The following is a 20,129-nucleotide window of genomic DNA, read 5'->3' as shown; positions in this document are numbered from 1 at the left end:
CTCCAGGGATGGTGGCCTGGCACGTGGCAGCCCCGGGAGCAGGCCACCGACCTCTCTCAGGGCCCACCGCCTGGAGACAGACAGAGTGACAGATTGCAGGCCGCGCCCTCCCTCCCCCGACGGCCGTGGGCAGGTCCGGGCCTGCCCGCTTGGGCCCTGCCAGGCGGTGGCCAAGCTGATTCCCGTGGCCCCTTGCCAAGAGCCTGGAGGCTGGCCCAGGGGAGACATCACCTTGCCCTGGGTGGGGGCAGTGGGCAGGGTGGGCTCTGGTTTCCCTGCCCCTCCCCTCTACCGTAGGACAAGGGTTCAAGATGTGCCCGGCGTGGTCACCGCCACCTCCTCCTGGGTGGCTGCTTCGGGTGGGCATGGAGGCCCTCAGGAGGGGTGACAGTGGGGACAAAGGCCAGCAAGCACTGAGTTGGGGCGCCCCAAGCCCTGGGCATCTCCTTGAAGGGGGGCCACTCGTGCAGTGACCCCCTCCAGTGACAGAGAAGCTTCTTGGCCTCGGCTGTGGCGGCTGCCTTGTGGGGTTGACACTGCTTTTGTGTCCAGGCCACACGCAAGGATCCCGCATCAGAGATGAAAGGCCGCCCAGCCTGCAGCAATCGGGCACAGCCAGGCTCGTACCAGGGCCTCGGCTCCAGCCTCCGGTGGGCCCTGCACATCCCCTTCCCAGCGGGCAGGGAGCCACCCCCAGGCCAGACCTAGAGATGCAGGTCATGATAATAATGGCCACGCGCGTTCCAGTGTAATTATGACCCAGGCACAGCAGAGACTTCATTTTTTTGTTTTGTTTTTATTTTTTAATTTATTTGTTATCGAAGTATAGTTGATCTACAAAGTAGTGTTAATTTCTGCTGTACAGCAAAGTGACTCAGTTATACACATATACGCATTCTTTTTCATATTCTTTTCCGTTACCGTTTATCACAGGATATTGAGTATAATTCCCTGTGCTGTACAGTAGGACCCTGTTGTTCACCTGTTCTGTATATAATAGTTTGTATCTGCTAACTCTAAACTCCCAGCCCATCCCTCCCCCACCCCCCTCCCCCTTGGCAACCACAAATCTCTTCTCTATGTGCGTCTGTTTCGGTTTCATACATACGTTCATTTGTGTCGTTTTTTTAGAGTCCACATATGAGTGATTGCACATGGTATTTGTCGTTCTCCTTCCGACTTCTCTCGTAGAGACTTGAAATCCGTGCTCCCAAGGGGCCCTGCAGCAGCCCCATGAGGGGACCCTGCTGTCACCCCCATTTCACGGGTGGCAGCTTTGAGAAGCTCCTGCTGCCCAGGCCCCCAGCCGGGTCTGAAGCCAGGCTGCCCACCCCCAGGCCTCGGTTCCCGCCCCCAGAAAGGGCAGGATGAAGTGAGGGGCTGGGTGAAGGGTGTACGCCCGGTTAGCACGCCAGGGCGTCCTCGAGTGGTCATCGTCGGCCCCGCCTACCACCTGCGCCCGAGGATGCTGGCTGAGGAGTGCAGAGGATGCCCTCCCAACCCGCACTCTTGTCCTTTCTTCCTGGCAGAGCGAGCTGCCCTCGGCCGGGAGTGGGAAGATGTCGCAGTCCACCCAGTCCACCGCCACCGACGAGGGGGCTACGTTCCAGCACCTCTGGAGCTCTCTGTGAGTACCTCGTCTGAGCCCACTGGACTCGGGGGCTGGGATGGACTCGGGGGCTGGACAGGGAGCTGCCGCCTTGGGCTTTCTCCTGGGGACGCAGGGTCCAATGTCTGGGCTTCTTCCTCTGACCAGCCCTCCAGAGGGGTTGGGGCCAGGGGACAAAGCCTGTGTGTGGCCATGCCAGCCTGGCACTCACACCAGCCCTGGAGAGGCTGGTAGGGTAAGGGGGCCGGAGGCCGCACAGGCTGAGGGTCAGGGAAGGAGCGGAGGAGACAAGGGGCTGAAGGAATCCATGGTGGTGGGAGAGGGAGGCCCCCCAGGAGCTGCGGGCTGGCCTTGAGCTCCAGGCCTGGGCCATCTGGGCTGATGGCTGTGCTCCCTGTTCTGTTTCCCTCCTCTGTCTAGGGAGCCGGACAGCACCTACTTTGACCTTCCCCATTCTGGCCAGGGGAATGATGAGGTGGTGGGTGGTGCGGAGGCCAGCATGGATGTCTTCCACCTGCAGGGCATGACCACTTCTGTCATGGTGAGTGGGCTGCCCTCTGCGGAGGACTCGGGATAGGGGCAGTAAATGTGGACTGTCCTGTCCTGGGAGCCTGCAGAACCAGGAAACAGGCTCTCAGGTGTACGCCTTCCTCTCTGGGGTTGTCAGCACATTTCAGATGGCAAAGTGGAAAATGTATCAGCTCATGTAACTGTCAGTCCAGGTGTAGGAAGGTCTTCAGGCATGGCTGGATCCAGGTGTAGGAAGCCTTTCAGGCATGGCTGGATCCAGGTGTTCAAACAGCTGCCTCTCTGTCTCTTGCTCTGCTTCCCCTGTGGTGGCTTTGTTTGGAGAATGACCCCTCTTTGCCCAGAGTCCAGCATGCCTATCTCTGAATGCCTATCGCTGAGCCATCCCTGTGCCTCTGATGGCCTGGGTCCCCTGAAACAGGATCAGGATGGAGTGGAGTGGTGTGGGCTCTGCCCACCACAGGCACTGACTTATGGGGAAGAGTGCCCCGAAGGAAGCTGGAGCTGCTGTTTCCAGAGGAGGGAGGCTGGATGGGGGATGCAGGGGCACCTGAGGCCCTGACAGCCGCCAGCCCTGCGGTGTCTCAGGCCTTGCCACACTGGAGGAGGGCTGTGATAACCGGGTGGTGGCCATACTCCTGTCTCTCTCCCTGGCCACCCACTGCCAGGCGATGGTGGGCCAGGAGGTGGGGGGCAGGAGAGACACAAGAAGGGTGTATAAGGACCCCTGGCCCTGGGGAGGCCCAGCGACGCCTGCCGTCCCCAGCACCCCCTGTGGTCACCTCCTTGGGACAGCCTCTGCCGGACCCAGGGCTGCTCTGTCCTGCCCACAGGCTTGCTGTGCAGCTCCCTCAGACGGGGACTTGTCGTGGGACCTTGGCTAAGTGCGTGAGGGAAGCACCTGGGTCTGCCGCTTGCAGCTCCCCGGATGGCGGCTCCCTGGATGGCGGCTCCCTGGATGGCCGCTGGCCCCCACAGCCCAGCACAGTGGCCTCAGGGCACCACACCAGGCCAGGGCCAGTGTGCAGGAGGGAGACGGAGCTGGGAACTCTGGAGGTGGGGGGGGCTCAGAGTCTGGCCCCCTCTCCCTAAAGCCCCCTTCCAGATCAGAGCCCTCACCCCAACACACACCCGGCCAAGGCATCTGGTGAACAGTGGGGACCATGGGGGCTCTAGTCGTGGGAATGAGCCAGGGTCAAGGGGGTGGGGGATGAGGAAGGGTCCCCACGTCCTACGTCAGTGTCCGTTTCGGATGCTGGGCTGGCCCAGGGCCCGCTGGACCACATGGGGTGAGGAGAAGGCACCTGCTCGGGCAGTCGCAACTGGGGCAGGTGGAGGTCTGGGGGGCAGCGAGCTCCCTGTGACGTCCTTGCTTCTGAGGAGCCCCTCAGAGTGGACCTGAGGAATCTGCCTGCCCAGCCCAGGCCTCCTGCCTCTGCTCAGGACACCATTAGAGCAGAAACATCTGCCTGTTATAGTCCCATTTTACAGGTGAGGAAACCGAGGCAGACGCTGGGCCTGGGCGGGGCCAGGTAGTGCTGCCCTGTCCCTTCGGACCATTTCCTGTCTGCCAACATCTCCCCAGGAGCCAAGGGTCCTGACCTCTCACGGTCCCGGTTGTCCCTCCTGGACATCAGTGTCCTGGCGCCACTGTCTTGGGTGGGTCTCAGCCTGTCAATAGTGATGCTCTGGGCTAGGATGCCTGGGGTGTTCACCGGAGCCCTACTATCTGCACTGCGGGGTGGGGTGGGGGGGAGAGAAAGAGAGAGAGAGAGAAGACCCAGGGCTCTGCCTTTATTGGGGCTGAGGTTGGGGTGCCTAGGGTTTGGGGGGTTGATTCGTTATTGGTGAATTTAAAACATAACAGTGGCATTAAACTGTGAAAGGGAGACATGGGGTCACTCACTCCAGGGTCCATTATCTGGTCAACCAGGGCTTTCTGAAAGGGAGCCTTCAGGGATGAGGCAGCTAGGCTCTTGACCTCGTTGTGTAGCTGTTGAGGTGCATGTCTTTGAAGTGGGTGTCCCACCCAGCCAAAGCCTAATGTCAGGCACTTACATTACAATCAAAAAGCAAATTGTCAGGGCTTCCCTGGTGGCGCAGTGGTTGAGAGTCCGCCTGCCGATGCAGGGGACACGGGTTCATGCCCCGGTCTGGGAAGATCCCACATGCCGCGGAGCGGCTGGGCCCGTGAGCCATGGCCGCTGAGCCTGCGCGTCCGGAGCCTGTGCTCCGCAATGGGAGAGGCCACAACAGTGAGAGGCCCACGTACCGCAAAAAAAAAAAAAAGCAAATTGTCAGACACTCACCCTACATCCACTCTGGGGAGGGACAGGAGCTGCCCCCAGGCTCCAGGGAGGGAGGGCCCCTGAATGCAGTCTCCTAAGAGGCCTGTCTCTGTAGTTCCAGAAACCCCCACCTCCCCTCCTCCCAGCTGCCCGGCTCACCCCCTGGAGGGCAGTAGGCCCAGGAGACCCCGACAACCCAGTGTCAGGAGCGGACCAGCTCTGGGTTCCTGTGGGGCGGGACGCCCCCCTCCAGGGAGGATACCTGATGCTGAGCAGGTCCGGGCCAGGGAGGGCAGGACACCCCTCTCACCAGCCATGGGGTAACCAGGATGGGGCCTCTCACCTCTGCCAAGAAGAGGGCCGAGTCAATCAGCTAGCGACACTCCTCTTAGTAAAAGTCCTGCAGGTTCGCAGAGGTGGGGATGCCCAGAACCACGCTGGCCCTGGCTGGGGGCAGGGGTAGGTGGGGGGAGCCGGGCCCCCTCCGAATGCCTCATCCTGACCCCTGCCTGACATCGTGAGAGCAGAGACTGGTCTGGGGCCTGGCGTGTAGCCCAACCCTCACCCTCATGTATCCCAGCGCAGCTCAGAGGGAAAGGTGAGGCTCAGAGACACAGCTGGACAGCTGGGCAGCTGGCTGCAGAGCCCACTGCCTAGCTGCCTTGCAGAACAGCCTCTGCCTGATGCGTCCAGAGGCCTGGAGCAGGGGCCCACGGAGTCCAGGGTGCAGGCAGGAAGCTCCGCAGAGCTGAACTGGGTGGTGTTGTCTTAAAGTCCAGACTGGCGGCCGAGAAGCCCTGACCTTCTGGCCAGAACACAGCCCCGGCAGACACTGTCCTGCTGAGGACGACCTGGTGATGCTGGGGTGTGGGTGGGGACTCCTGAGTGCCTCACCCCCACCCCCGTGGCTCCATCCCCACCCACCAGCAGGTCCCTCGTCAGGGGAAGCCTGGGGCTCAGCGGGGAGGGGGGTAGACCCTCCTCCAGGCTGGTAACAGGTCAAGTGCTCCCCAGGCCAGGCTCCAGGTCAAGAAAGCAGCAGCTGCAGAGTCAAAAGTTCTCACTCGCCACCCATCCTGTAGTCATGATTCAGGCCCTTGTAAAATGCGTGCCCGCACTCGTGCACACACACACATACACACATGGGCCCCCATGCCGCTCCCTCTGGCCGCTGTCCTCTGAGGTGATGGGTGCCCGTACCCCAGCCCCAGGCTCTGGGGCCACCCCCCCTCTGGGTCGTGGGGCTCATCCAGCAAAAGGCTGAGGCCAAGGCAGGCACAGTCCTCGTATCGGGGTCACTGGTCCTTGGGGGTGGCACACACTGTGGTCTGGGGGCCTTGGGTCTCCACCCTGCTTGGTTGCCTTGGTGACCAAGCAGATTACTTCCTGCCTGACCTGCAGGTTCCTGAGCAGCACCCCCGACCCTGTCAGGAAACAGACCACTGGAGACCCCCGGGACGCCCTTAACCGCTGCTTCAGTGGCCGGTAGGAACAGGCAGAGTGGGAGGGGCCTCGCCCGAGGAGCCAGTCTGTCCCGGGTTCGAGTCCCCATGTCTCTGAGCCTCGGTGCCCTCACTTGGGGACCTGGGGTGACAGGCCATATGGGGTCCCAGCAGAGGTTCTGCAGCCCTGTGGGACCTCGGACCACCCTCCTCCCAAGCCGGGTAGCTGAGGAAGCCGAGTCGGGCAGTTAAAGGAGAAGGAGAAGGGCCCCTATGGGAGCACTTGGCCCCTCGGCCTTGGAGTCCCAGAGCACAGATTCTTGGGGGGGACACTGAGCTCCCTGAGGTCTCTGCAGCCAGGGTCCACCACACCACAGGGCTGAGATGGTGCAAAGGGCGTCGGGGGCTCGGAGGTCAGATCCCACCCCCGCCTCTTCTTTGCTTGGAGAGTTATTTGACCCTCTGGGCCTCAGTTTTCTTGTCTGTAGAATGGGCCGGTGAGGATCTAAGCCAGGATTGCGAGGAAGACTGATGGTGCCTGACCTGTAGGAACGCATGACAAACACTAGACGTGATGCTGAGACCAGGGACAAGGGCTGAGTTAAAGAGAGCTGTTCCCCCTGGAACCCAGAACAGTGGAACCAAGGAGGGCTCCCGGAGCAGCTGCTTCCAGCCCAGAGCCCGCTGTGCCAGGGAAGGACCCGGCGCCCCAGGCCCACCTTGGGGCCCTTCGGTGGAGCTCCTGCCCTGTGTGGTGGCCTCCAGTTCTAGCTGTCCCTGTAGACCCCCGGCGGCTCACCCACGACAAGCACCTATAAGATAGGCCCCCACCTCCTACAAGAGGAGAGAGGGGAACACCCGGCCTCCTGTGGGCTCGAAATGAGGGCTGCCCAGAGGACACGAGGTGGGAGGTGACTCCTAGGCCGCCGGCGGGTGCCGTGACAAGGGGAAGCTTGTAGGGTCTCCCCTGGCCCTGGAGGCCCTCACAGTCTGAGAGGAGCATGGACAGGATGAAGCCCCCATGGTGAACGCTCATGGGGTCCCGAGTAGGCAGAGGCCGTATGCATCCCGTGCTGGGTCTGGGCCTGGGCTTTGGGCCATGCAGGCTTTCTGATTCTCAGTGTCCCTCAGGACAAAATGGGGGCAGGGGGACTTCCTTGCCGGTCCAGTGGTTAGGACTTGGCACTTTCACCGCCGAGGAGCCTGGGTTCAATCCCTGATGGGGGCACTGGGATCCCAAAAGCCTCCAAGAAAACGGAAGGGGGCAGGGCTCTGGCCAGCTGTGACGATGCACGGAGGAAAGGGGAGCTCGGTTGAGAATGCGGCTGGTTGAGGTTGAGGCTGGCGGGCTCTCCTCCCTGACCATCCCTTCCGAGTCTCCCCCGCCCATCCTCCCGGAGTCTGAGCGCCTCCTGCCACCCTGGCTGCCCATGCCTGCCCCCTCCCTGCATCCCTTCCTGCCTCTCCTGGTGCCTTTCTCCGGTGACAGCTGTTGCGGGCGCCTGGGCCCTAGAGGGGGCTGTGTCTGGGGGCTGATCCACCCTGGAGCCCCGCCGGCCCCTTCCCAGGTGCCCAGTGAGCTACGCAGGGGACAGACACCAGGGTTAGAACCTGCAGCCACTCGGGGCCTTGAGACCCCAGCAGTCACCCAGGACAGGCCTTCCTGGCCTGGGGAGGGGGCGTTTCTCCCCAGGCCTGGGAGCCAGGAGGGCACAGTCCGGTAGTACACTCCCTGGAGCAGGCCTTGTCAGGGAACAGAGCCAGCCCCCAGAGGGGTCCGGTGGGCCGAGGGAGGGCCTGCCGCCCGGAGGACGTAGGGCCGGAGCTCAGGTTCAGTGAGCCCCACCAGCCACCAGGTCACAGAGCCACCTGCCTGTGGGTGTCCGCAGGTGGTGTAAGGAGTTTGACCTGAAGTTGACACATCACTGGTGCCCTTCTGGTGACTCACCCCTTCCTGCGCAGGTGGGCCGTGCAAGAAAATACCCCCCCACCCCGCTGCCGCGAGCCCTGCGGAAGTAGTCAGTGAGGTGGAGTCCCGGTGAGTTAAACTCAGAAGAGCAGGCGCCGCGGGCCCGGCGGGGTGACTTGGGAGCGCAGCGCTGGCAGCTGAGGACTAAGCCAGGAAGAGTTCCTGGGGGCAGGGGCCCCGGCTCCCCCGTCCCTGTCCCCGGATGGCCAGGATTTTGGATAAATGCACAGGAAGTGGGTGATGCTCTGGGACAGATGCCGGAGCTCCGGCACTTTGAGAGCTGGAAACGGGCTCTCGTTCATGCTGGGAATCCCAGTCTGGCCCAGGCTCATGCTGTGCGGACCATGCTGGTTCTCAGGCCTCAGGTGCCCCCGCAGTGTGGGTGGGGCGTGGCGCCTGTGCCTTCAGAGCTTCCAACAGGGCTCAAGAGAGGAGGTCTTCCCGACCTGACCCTGCCTCCCTGTGGGCAGCCTCCTGTCTGGGCACATGTGTGGCCAGCCCCTCCTGGGCCCTGCCTTGTGCCCTGCAGGCCTGAGCCCTTCGGCCGTGCCAGCCGTCCAAGGTCCCTCGGAGCCCTGGCCTTCTCCTGCCCAAGGTCTTTTCCTGCCTGCTCACTCCCCTGCTGTATGACTCAGCTGTGCTGCGTGACAAATCACCACCAACAGAGGGGCTTAGAGCAGCACCCGTTTATTATCTCACGGCTTCTGTGGGTCGGGAGTCCTGCATGTCCCCACTGGGCCCCCTGCTCAGGGTCTCACCAGGCTGTACTCAAAGTATCAGTGAGGACTGCCATCTTGTCTGAGGCCTGGGACCTCTTCCAGGCTCTGGCTGTTGACAGAGTTCAGTTTCAGGTTCTTGCTGGCTGTTGACCCAGGGCCAGTGTTCTCAGCTCCTAGAGGCCGCCCGCCGCACCCTGCCACGTGGGCCCTCCACAGCCTGGCAGTTCGCTCCTGAGGCCGTCAGGAGGAAGTCACCCTGATTAGGTCAGGCCCACCCAGATAGCATCCCTTTTGATCAACTCGAATTTTGCCCAACGTTGTACAAGGCTCTGTGCTTGACCCCAGGCCCTCCCCCTCCTCTCCTACCTACCTCTGTGTCCCTCCATCCAGCCACCTGCCAAGCCCCCCGGCCCTCTTGGGAGAAGCCCTGGCAACACCCACAGGAATCTCACTGACCGACAGTCTCCCCCACTCACCCCCACCCCCCACCCCACCCTGGCCTTCCCGCCTGAGGGCATCCTGGGCAGGAAGGCTCTCGGCCGCTGCCTCTGGCCAGAACTTGCAGCCTGGGCCCCGCTGCAGACCCCCTTCCTGAGCACCGGTCTGCCCCACAAACCTTGATGTCTCATTGTGAGTGAGAGACTCCTGTGCATTGGGAGTAACAGCCATGGCCACACGCAGTCACGGGGCTTCAGGCCGCGTGTGCTGAGTTGTGCTTTCGGCTGCAGCTGCCAAGGCACCCAGAGCCTGAGCCGGGGACTCCCAGCCCAGCCCCTTGGGGGCAGCACCTGGCTGCGCGTCCCCTGCCTGGGATCCCCCTGTCCCTCAGCCAGAGGAGCTGGGGGGCTGGACACGTCACGGGCTCCTCGGGCTGGCCTCCCTCTGCGTAACCCCACTGCTCCCAGCTCCCCGGGATGTGCCGAGAACAGGCCGGGAGAGAGATGGGGTCTACATGCCGCCTTCTCAGCACCTTGCGGGTTTTTAAGCTCTCCTTGGGGAATGGAAGTAGCTGGGCTCTGGGGGCTTGGAAACTTCACATCCACTTTCACGTGATCTGAGCCCGTTGATCTTCCAGGGATGATCCTGGCCCCTATGCCAACTTTGTGTCAAAGACGGTTAAGTTACAGTGGATGGTCCTCCAGAAAGGGAGTGGCGGTGAGCACTGTGAAGCCGCCGGGGAGGCGGGCCCCCATCTCTGAGCCCCTGGCAGTGCTGAGGGCAGTGCCGTCCATGCACTGCGATGGGCGGGGCTCCAGCGGTCCTCCTTCTGGACCACCTCCCTCTCATTCCGGGGGCTTGGCAGCAGTGGGGACACGGCCAGCGGCAGGCCGGGCAGCGTCTGGGGCACGGGCTCTGGGCTGCGTTGGGCCACATCCAGATGCTCATCCTGTTACCAGGCTCCCTATGGGGTCCCGCAGGCAGCAAGTCTCCCCGAGTGCGTCTCGTCTCTGCTCAGCCCTTTGGGGCAGCCCCAGAGCACCACCACAGTCCCTAGGCAGGAGTGGGATTCGCTCCACCCTGGGCACAGGGCTGGAGGCACCATCTGTTCCTTGCGGGGTGGCCTGGCTTTGCCTCCCGAGCTCTTGAGGGCCCGGGCTGGCCCCCTGATGCTCTGGGGTGGAGGCCTGTGGCCCCCAGGGCCTCCCGTGGGCAGCATCTCAGAAAGAGCCAGGCGCAGCCTCATTGTGGAGGCGGCCCGCGGCCCCGCAGCCGCCCCCTCCCTGCGCAGCCGCCTTGGTGCGGTCCGACCCAGCAGTGGGCAAGCTGAGGCCTGCCCTGGACTTTGATGAATAGTCATGAGGAATAAAGGGGTGGGCCGCCCGTTTTGTTGTTAGATGCAGCTAGTTGACAGGACCAAGGCAGATGGAGAGGGCCAAAGTGCCCATGGCCAGCCCACATGTTCTGGAGCGTCCTGTGCTTCTGCCCGCCTAGCCACGGAGCCTCTCTGCCTGGGTCCACCCTGCCGGGCGGCTGCACCCCTGCCCCCGGCTCCCCGGCCACCCATCCCCATGCCTCGCCCCGCAGCACGCCAGCTCCCCGGCGTGTGCAGACCCCCGTGCGCCCACCATGCTGTACGTCAGTGACCCCGTGCAGCACTTCGCCTCGGTAGGTGCGCTTCGTGCATCCTTCTCAGGGGAACTTGGTGGGGCTTTCGCCGTGGTGGAGGATGCACAGGGCATTCTCTTGTCTGTCGCCCTGCTCGGCACCTGGGGCCAGATGGGATGCCACCATGCAGGGTGAGCAGAGGCAGGCAGGAGGCGCCGAGGGGCTGGGGCCGGCCCCGGGCGCGGAGGCAGGTGCCTGCCCACCCTGGAGAAGCTCTGGGGACCAGTGCCCACTGGCTGGGCAGGACCAACAGCCAGGGGGAGGAGGGTGGGTGGGAGTCTGGTCAGCTGGTGGCCCTCCCTAGAGACGTGCGGGTTTCCCTCACTCCCTGGCTTTGGGCTGTCCGAGGTTCAGGGTGGGCCGCCCCACCTGCCCGGCCCTGCCCCCGGCTGCAGGAGCTCAGTGTACCCTGGAGGCTCTCTTTGCTCCCTGGGCTCTGGCTGGCTGTTGGGCTGCCACCACCTGCTCCCAGGACAAGAGCATCCTCACCTGGGAAGCTGCTCATTTGGCTGCGGGGGCAGGAGTGTTCCCTGCCGGCCAAACTGCAGGTCAGGGGCTCACAGAAAGCTGGCTTCGAGGTGTGCTGTTACCCCTCACGATGGCAGTGGGCCGGGCAGAGGGAAGGAAGGGACCGCAGCTTGTGCCTGGCCCCTGTGGCCTGAGCCCCGGGAACCTGGGCTCATTTCCAGGCGTGCCCAGTCCCGGGGGCCAGCGGGCACCAGGCTGCTAGTTGAGCAGGGGCTCAGATGCTCCCCACCGGGCCTCTTTCCTGCCCGGGAGGTGGATGGCGTGGGGGCCATGGGTACCACCTGCCCTGCGGGAGACCCAGCAGTGGGCAGAGTGTTGGGATGGACAGTTGGACAGAGTCCAGGTGTCCCCAAGCTCTGCGGGCGGAGGACAGGAGCCATGAGCGCAGAGCCACAAAGAGCTGCGGTCCCTCGGCCCTGTGCACGCCCAAAGGTGTGTTTGTGTGCGTGTGTCTGAGCGTGTGAGTGACAGTGGGTGTGTGTGCTGTTGTTCGCGTTGTGTGTTGGAACAGGTATGTGTGTTTGTGCCTGCAGGGGGGCGTCCCCAGGCAAGGCCATGGGAAGAGTGATGCCGTGTGTGTGGGACCCAGGAGGGGTGAGGGGTGTACGGCCCGTCTACACGGGCTGACCCAGGCACTGGCTCCGTTCACTCACATCTGGAAGCTCCGTGGCCTCTCCCACCCACGGCATGAGCTTTTTATCTGAAACCCAGCCCTGGAAAAGGGTGCCGCCCTGTGCGGGCCACAGCTAGAGTCCTCATGGCTCCCTTCTTTCACTTATTCCATTACTGATCCATTTACCCACTAGCACCTGTCGCTGGGCTCATACAGTGGCCAGGGGCTCCCCGGGGAGCAGCCTTGTACCCCCAGCCTCTCCATGAAGATGGTGCGTGAGCCGGGAGGGACTGTCTCCCTGCCGCCTGGGGGTCTGTAGTCACACACGGAACCCAAGGCAGAGCCAGAGGCCCGGGGACCTGGAGACCAGTGTCCCTGCCCGGCCAGCTGAAAGCCCCGCGGACATGGAGGACTCTGGTATAATCTTTCCTCTCGAACGAAACGGGTGTCTCAGTGTAAGTCCGCTGGGGCTGCAGCTCATCGCCTTTCAGGCAGGGGGAGGGGTCAGTGATGGGAGGCACGGGCCCCCCGGCTCTGGGCCTTGGAGCGTCGCCTTCCTGCAGGAGCTGTGGGCAGCAGGGGGCCGCTGGCGTCCACCCTGCTGCTGCCGCCGCCCCGCCCTGGGGACCAGCAATGGCCAACCCCACCATCACCCGGCTTCCTGTAGACCCAGGATGACTGTGGCCTGTTCATTGTTTGGCCAACAAGTGCCTAGAGCAGCTCTGATGGTAGGTAGAGGCTGCCGGAGCCCCTTCCGGGCCAGGTGGGCTGGGCTGGGTCGTACGGATTTGTGAAAGTGTCTCCGTTTCCGTCCCAGAGGGAGAGTATTTGTGATCTTACCACTGCATGCAGAGGGGAAGTGGTGTGAACAAAAAGGGTTGAACTTGAGGTCATGTGGTCGCCTTTGTGGTTGTTGGGAGCCCACTGGGCAGGGAAGGAGGCATGGAGCTGCAGGATGCTGTCGGGGCCCCCGCCTGGGTCGCCTGGGGGACCCACCTCTCTTTTTTTTCTTTACCTCTTTTTTTTTTTTTTTTTTTTTTTGTGGTACGCGGGCCTCTCACTGTTGTGGCCTCTCCCGTTGCGGAGCACAGGCTCTGGACGCGCAGGCTCAGCGGCCATGGCTCACGGGCCCAGCCGCCTTGCGGCATGTGGGATCCTCCTGGACCGGGGCACGAACCCGTGTCCCCTGCATCGGCAGGTGGACTCTCAACCACTGTGCCACCAGGGAAGCCCTATCTCTTTTTTAAAAAATATATTTATTTATTTATTTGGCTGCACCAGGACCTTTAGTTGTGGCATGTGGGATCTAGTCACCTGACCAGGGATCGAACCCGGGCCCCCTGCATGGGGAGCACAGAGTCTTAACCGCTGGACCACTAGGAAAGCTCCCAGGGACCCACCATTCTGAGCCCCGGTTCTGACGCTGCTGCCCGTAGCCCGCGCTGTGCCAACGGCCCACAGCTTCCCGGTCAGGGCTGCACAGCCCCCTGCCGTGGCCCACTTACTGGGGTCCTTCAGCTGGTGCCGGGGTGGGCTTGCTGCTGGTCCAAGCATCTTCTCCCACCTACACAGACCAGCAGCTCACGGGACAGGAGGGAGCCAAGGGGACGCCCCATGGGCCCCTTCTCAGATGGGATGAGCGCGGGGAACACCCAGACTCTCTAACTTTCTCCACCCACTCCTCTTTCGGGTGGGCGTCCAGGGACCCCACCCAGCTGCCTCCCAGGCTCCTGTTTCACTGTGTGTCAGTTTAGGCTTGCACGAGATGAGAAGGGCAGTGCTGGACAGCACTGGCTCACCCATGCCTGCCTCTGTTGACGGGCCCAGGTCCGTCTGGGCTGCAGGGTCATCGAAGGCTTAGTCTCGGGTGACTGGGCCGGGCCCCATGCCACCATCCCATGAGCCAGGTCCACAGTGGGTGTCGTAGGTGTGTGCCCTGAGCTGGGGTAGCACGGGAGGGCATAGCGCTTGGATCTCCCGTGCAACCTGGAGCAGGGTCCCACCCGTCGCTACGGACGGGACAGCTCCTATAGGAGGGGCAGCCTCGGACAGGAGGACCCCAGGAGGGAAAAGTCAATCAGTGCTTTAAGAAATATTTGCTGAGTGCCTGCTACTGCATATGAGGGCACACAGGAGGAGGGCGTGATCCCTCGTGAGTTCTAGAAGCTGCCTGGGCTGCAGTGCTGAGAGCAGACCACAGGAGGGCAGGGCAAGGCTGGGAGCCGGCTGGAGGCCCGGGATGGAGAGGGATGTAGGCACCTTGGACCGGGTGGGAGCAGGGGAGGGGCTGAGAGCCCTGGGCTTCCAGACGGACGGGATCTGCTGATGGGCTGGGGGTTTGGACCCAAGTGACTGGGTGAAGGGAGTGATCACTTATTCAGCTGGGAAACTGAAGAAGTGGGATTTGGGGTGAAAAGTAAGCGTTCTGCTTTGACTGTGCTGTGTGTGAGACTCAAGCAGCGGATGGAGGACGGTGGGAGGTGGGACGGAATAGAGCGTGGAGTTCCTGAAGCCACGGGAGGGAGGGAGGGAGGGGATGTCCGGTGCGGCTCGGGGCAAAGCAGATCGAGCCCAACAAGGGCCGCCCAGCGGACTGGAGGCGTCAGGGGAGGTGGTGGGAAGTGATCGGGTGAGGAGGCTGTTTGATCTCTGGAATAAGGGCAGGAGAGGACCCAGGAAAATGCCCAGGGTTCTGGAGCCTCGCGGATGGGAGGGCGGCGCGGAGCCTGGGCCGCACTGGCTGGAGCAGTGGCTTGGACACTTCGGGGCAGGAGTCCTGCGTGCTGGCGGGTGTGGGTGGAGGTGACCACGGGGGAGTCTGGCACAGGTATAGGGCTCACAGTCAGGGCGGGTGGGGCCCCACACAGGATGAGGAGCACTGGGCTCCCCAGATCGGAGCCGAGCACAGGGAGAGACGCCACCAAGCAGACGAGAGGGGCGGCCTGGGAAGCGGGGGGAGGGGGGCACGATGCTGGGTGGGGGGAGGCGACCCGGGCAGGAGGCAGTCCCGTTCCGTGGCTGGGAGAGGACAGAGCTGAACTGGGAGCAGGGCGGCCCTGGGCTGGGGACGGAGCAGCAGCCTCTCCCTATCGTGTGCTGAGAGGGTGCCAGGCTCTCGGGGCTGGGGGAGGGACTGACCTTTCCGGATGGAGATGCCAGAGCCTGATTCAGGGGACGGAGGGGCCACCCCACCAGCCGGACTCGCTGGCCCGGCCTCCTGACCCTTCGCCAGGTTCTAGGTCTACCCCCGCAGTGCCGGCCCTCTGGCATCCCCACTTCCACGTACACACATCCCCCTCCACCCCCCATGGGTGACTGTCCCTTCTCCGCGGGCGGAAAATCCACCCTTGCTTCCTTCTTTCACTTGGCCAACACCTGGGAGCTGTTTCCGGGCCCCTCCTGCGGCGCCAGCATCCCGCTCATTAGGAGCCTGTCAGCCTGACCTGGATCGTGCTGGCCCCATGCAGCTCCCACTCAACTCCGGAGCTAGAGGGTCCCTCCTGCGTTCAGTCCCCCATGGGCTCCCGGAGGGAGGGTTCTGCTCCTCTGAGCCATGTCCTGCCCTCGGCCCTGCGGCTCTCTGGCCCAAAGGCTTCCCCCTCTCAAACATCTGGGTCTAGACCTCCCCAGTACCTGGGCAGCCGGTGGCATCTGCCTCGAGAAGCCCCACTGGCCTGGCCGCCCCCCACTGGGCTGCTTTTGTCTTCTTCCTTTGTCTTCAGCCTGTTCTGAAGCCCCGGTTAGCTGGTTCTCTGCTGTCCTCTCCTCATGAGAGTTAAGCTCTGGAGGGTGCAGGGTACGGGCTGCGTCTCTGTGCCCGCCGCTGTCTCCCAGGGCCCGGGGGGTGCCCGGGAGATGTGTGTTGAAGGGCTGAGCTGCACCCCCTGCCGGGAAGCTGGTCCTGGCTTCAGAGCTGGAGGGAGGGGCTGGGGTCGGCCCTCAGGACTCACCGAGTAAGTCCAGGCAGTCCCCAGTTCTGCGGGCTGCGCCCTCCTCCCCTCTGTGCCATCCCGCAGCGCCCTCCCTGCCCCTTCATTGCACTTGTCACAATTGTCCCCACTCCGTCATGGGGCCTCCCCATGACGGCCCCTTCGGTGTCCTCAGTGTCTGGTGCAGGCGGGGCGTGCTTAGCATCTGCAGGATGGGCAGACAGACGGACAGAGTGATGGATGGATTAAAGGATGTCAGGGGACACGTGGATCAGGCTCTGGGGGTGCAGGCAGGGGGTGAGAAGGCAGACCGCCCCCCAGTGGTGCTCAGGGAGGAGAGGGGAGCCCGTACCCCTGCCTGCACCCCTCGAGCTGGCCCTGTGACAGATCACCAAGCTCCCCACTTTCCTTCCAGGCTCTCAGCATGCTGGGAGGTGGGGTGTAGGCTGGGCTCGTTTCCTGGTGGTTAAAAAAAATCTCTGCATCCCGTGGGTCACCTGCCTGTTCCAAGGCAGCTCCGCAGAGCCTGGCAGGGGCACAGCCTGAGACCCCAGACCCCCTGGGGGGCCCTGTGGAGGCTCTCGGATCCAGGCTGCACCCTCACTGTCTCAGCAGCGCCGTCTGCAGGCGGAGGCTCCGGCTGCAGGTCCTGCAGACACAGCCTCCCTGGCAGCCCAGCACAAGGTGTGGAAAGTTCCACAAGGCCCTGGCTAGGATTGGGCAGGGCCCCGTGAGAGGAGAGAGCGTATGTGCATATTTTCAGGAGGAGAGGGAGCCTTTCCCCCCAAGCACAAGTCGAATCTTGTTGGCATTTCCATCCGTTTAATCACAGACTCCTGGAGATGCTGTGGGAAATACCAGCGGGATGGAGGTCCTGCTCCGAGTGGGACGGGTTATCTCCCAGCCAGAGCCTAGACGGCCTGTCAGTCACTTACCTCTGGGCAAGGTTGCACCCAAGCCCAGACATGCCTGCCAGCGAAGATCACGGAGTTGGAAGTTTCATTCTCTATTTTTTGAAAGTCTGGTTTTGGTATCCTCTGGGGAGCACGGGGACACTGGGGGTCAGAGCAGACAGAGAATGCCAGAGAAGGGGGCACCTGGCTGACCCTCCCCAGGTAGAGCCTCTGAGATCAGACCCCAGGGCCTCAAACCTGGGGTGACAGTGGTGACAAGCAGACACATGTCTGCCCCACTCTAACCCTAACCCTAACCTTTCCCCAGCACAGGAACAGGATGAACTGGGTCACGCAGGTAGAAGCTTGGGTTAGGAGGTGCTGTACCTGAAGTGGGAGTGATGGGCTGGGGGCCACAGGGCAGAGGGCCCGGCAGAGCGCGGGGGACAGGGGCGCTCCACCTGGTGACCTTTGCACCCAGCCCCCTTCCTGTTTGGATCCACACTCTGGTCCCCTGACAAAGACGCAGATAACACTACAGTAAGTCCCCTTACATACGAGCCTTCAAGCTGCGAACTTTCAAAGACGTGAACGTGCGTTCTTGTGTCCAATCACATAAGTTAGTGCGTATGTCTGGCGTACATTGTCACATGCGTGCATCCTCTACAAGTGGTTGTGCTTTTGTGTACTTTACTGTACAGGGCTGAATAGAGTACAGTAGTACAGTATCTTTATTTCAAGCCCAGGATGTCCGGAAGCAAGCGTAAAAGCAGCAGTGATGTAGCTGGTACTGTTGAGAAGCGCCAAGAAAGACAAGAGGAAGAAGAAGTCATTGAAGAACCGAAGAGATTCACGATGCAGGAAGTGGCATGGGATTTTCTTTATTTGAGGAGGCGCTGTTAGTGTTTGAGGCACAGGACTGGAATGTAGACTGGTACATGAACGTTGCAGCAGCCGTTCAGAATGCAATCCAGTGCTACTCTGTCATCTATGATGAGAAAAAGAGAGCTACTACCCAGACATCACTGCATCGTTTCTTCAGGAGGGTAGATGGAATTGAATCCAGCAAGGAACCAGAACCTGTGCCATCACCGTCAGGCATGAGTGAACTTGCAGCTTGCCCTCCGTCTCCTGTTGCTGAGGATCCTTCAGCTCTACCATCTCCCACCTCCTCTCCCTCCTCCAGTCAGTGACTCTTCTTGCCTGTTCACTGGACGCCAGCCCCTGGATGCCAGCTGTTGTACTGGACTACTGTACTTTTCAAGGAACTATACTGTAAGATTAAAAATGTTTTCTTTATTTTTTGTGTTTTTTTTTTAACTTTTTATTGTTTTAAATTAATTTATTTATTTTGTTGCACCGGGTCTTAGTTGTGGCAGGCAGGCTCCTTAGTTGCGGCTCACCAGCTCCTTAGTTGTGGCATGTGAACTCGTAGTTGCAGCATGCATGTGGGATCTAGTTCCCCGACCAGGGATCGAGCGTGGAGTTTTATCCACTGCGCCACCAGGGAAGTCCCTTGTGTTTGTATTTTTATGTATTATTCATGTGAAAAGTATTATAAACCTATTACAAGACAGTGCTATATAGCCGATTGTGTTAGTTGGGTACCTAGGCTAACTTTGTTGGACTTAACGAACAAATTGGACTTACGAACGTGCCCTTGGAACGGAACTCGTTTGTTATGTAGGGGACTTACTGTATTTACCAGATTTCCAATTTTTGCAAAGAGGTCCCCTGCTAGACCACACAGCCAGGCCTTGCAGTGGGCCTCGGGCAGCTTGAATACCGGTGCACAGAGGCTGACCTTGGGGGGCAGCCTGGAGCCTGTTCCCTCAGGGCTGTGAGGGCACTCTGCAGGCCCTGGTGCAGCGCTAGATGCATGGTGGGTGCTGCAGGCCGCAGGGGGAGTAGGGTGCAACAGACAGCGCAGGGGTAGGCAGCATGGGCATGTCTGCTGGGACCCAGCAAGCTTTGGAGGGAAGGAGGGAGGGACGGAGTTGGGAGGAACTGCGGAGCCTCAGGCTGGTGGGTCACCACCTTGCACATCTGGGAAGGTCACGGGTAGATTTTGCTTGGAGCTGCATTTGGGCTTCTTGGGGTTTTTTGGAAGCATCCTCACTCCCTGTTGTCAGGGGTCTCAGGGAAAGCGTGGAGAACACTGATAGGGCCAACTCGGCAGCCGGGCCTCCCCTTCTGGGGTCTCGAGGGTCCCCTGCCTGATCCTTGTGAGCCTGGCTGAGGTCACAGAGTGAGAGGAGCCTTAGCGGGGAGCCCAGGCCAGCTGCCGCCAACTTGCTGGCTCCACACAGAGCAGCCAGGGAGACCTGCTTCAGCTTCTAGAAGGAGCTGAGAGTCAAGGGTGTGAGATACTGCACGCGCTTAGCCAGGGTGGCCGTGGAGCGTTTGCTGTGGCTTCACAAAGGCGTGGACAGTTATTTTGGAGGCTTATGGCCAGAGGAAAAGGGATGCCCCCCTCCCCCCAATTAAAAAAGACGAACCTTGATCCTTTAGTTCCTTTCAGTCTGGTGGGACCTTAAATGCTGCGGCTCACAGGACCCTCCTCTGTTCAAAACGCACAGGCTGGGACTTCCCTGGTGGCATGGTGGTTAAGAATCCGCCTGCCAATGCAGGGGACACGGGTTCAAGCCCTGGTCCAGGAAGATCCCACATACCGCAGAGCAACTAAGCCCGTGTGTCACAACTACTGAGGCCGTGCGCTGCAACTACTGAGCCCACGTGCCACAACTACTGAACCCCGCGCACCTAGAGCCCATGCTCTGCAACAAGAGAAGCCACCACAATGAGAAGCCCGCGCACCGCAACCAAGAGCAGCCCCCGCTCGCCGCAACTAGAGAAAAGCCCACGCACGGCAACAAGGACCCAATGCAGCCAAAAAAACCAAAAACCAAAACCAAAAAAATAACTTCTCCAACCCTTTCATAAGAAAGGGATAAAAAGGCCCAACCCTTTATGGAATAAAAAAGGTCCAACTTTCATGTATTAAAAAAAAAAAATACACACAGGCCCCTCCTAGAAGGAGCAGGGACACAGGTGCAGTCCCGGGAAGTGCCCCCCAGGGACACTCCTGGCTTCTCTAGAATCCGGCAATTCAGCCCCAACCCAGTCCCGTGGGCAAACCAGTGGCAGCATGGGCGCCCTGGGACCGAGGGGGCAAGAGTTCTGCTGCTCAGCCGCTGTCTCCAGGTCTCCGGGCCTCCTCTCTAGAACAGAGTAGGCAGTGGCCAAGCCATGCAGCCAGGCCATTTGGAAAAGGCAGGGCTGGAACAGGCCAATGGTGGCTGGGTGCCCTGGGATGGGCGGGGACCCCAGCACTCCCTGGAGGCAGGACCAGAGCGCTGTCCCACAGGGCGGAACTTCATCCCTGCCTGACAGGGAGGGGAGAGCTCTTTGTCAGACTGTCCCCCTCCAGGCTGCCCTCTGCCAGAAGGGGGGCCATTTTAAAGAGCCAGAGGCAGGTCCTCTCCCCTCACCCCCCACTGCCAGC

General features: G+C 61.6%; 1 protein-coding gene across 7 annotated transcripts in view; it reads left to right on the top strand.

Moving 5' to 3' along the window:
• Positions 1 to 20,129, top strand: part of TP73 (tumor protein p73) — a 68,312-nt gene that overhangs the window by 20,585 nt on the left and 27,598 nt on the right. For 5 of the 7 annotated variants that reach the window (XM_081224802.1, XM_081224805.1, XM_081224801.1 and 2 more), the window contains exons 2-3: positions 1,530 to 1,627; positions 2,030 to 2,150. In XM_081224802.1, the coding sequence (XP_081080928.1) occupies positions 1,560 to 1,627; positions 2,030 to 2,150 (189 nt within the window). In that variant the 5' untranslated portion in view covers positions 1,530 to 1,559. Of the gene's footprint in view, positions 1 to 1,529; positions 1,628 to 2,029; positions 2,151 to 10,539; positions 10,662 to 20,129 lie in introns of those variants that run through there. The other 2 variants (XM_081224807.1, XM_081224804.1) reach the window with 2 other exon arrangements.

The sequence above is a fragment of the Mesoplodon bidens genome, assembly GCF_964165515.1.
Source record: "Mesoplodon bidens genome assembly, chromosome: 2".
NCBI lineage: Eukaryota > Metazoa > Chordata > Mammalia > Artiodactyla > Ziphiidae > Mesoplodon > Mesoplodon bidens.
This window is presented reverse-complemented; position numbering and strand designations above follow the sequence as displayed.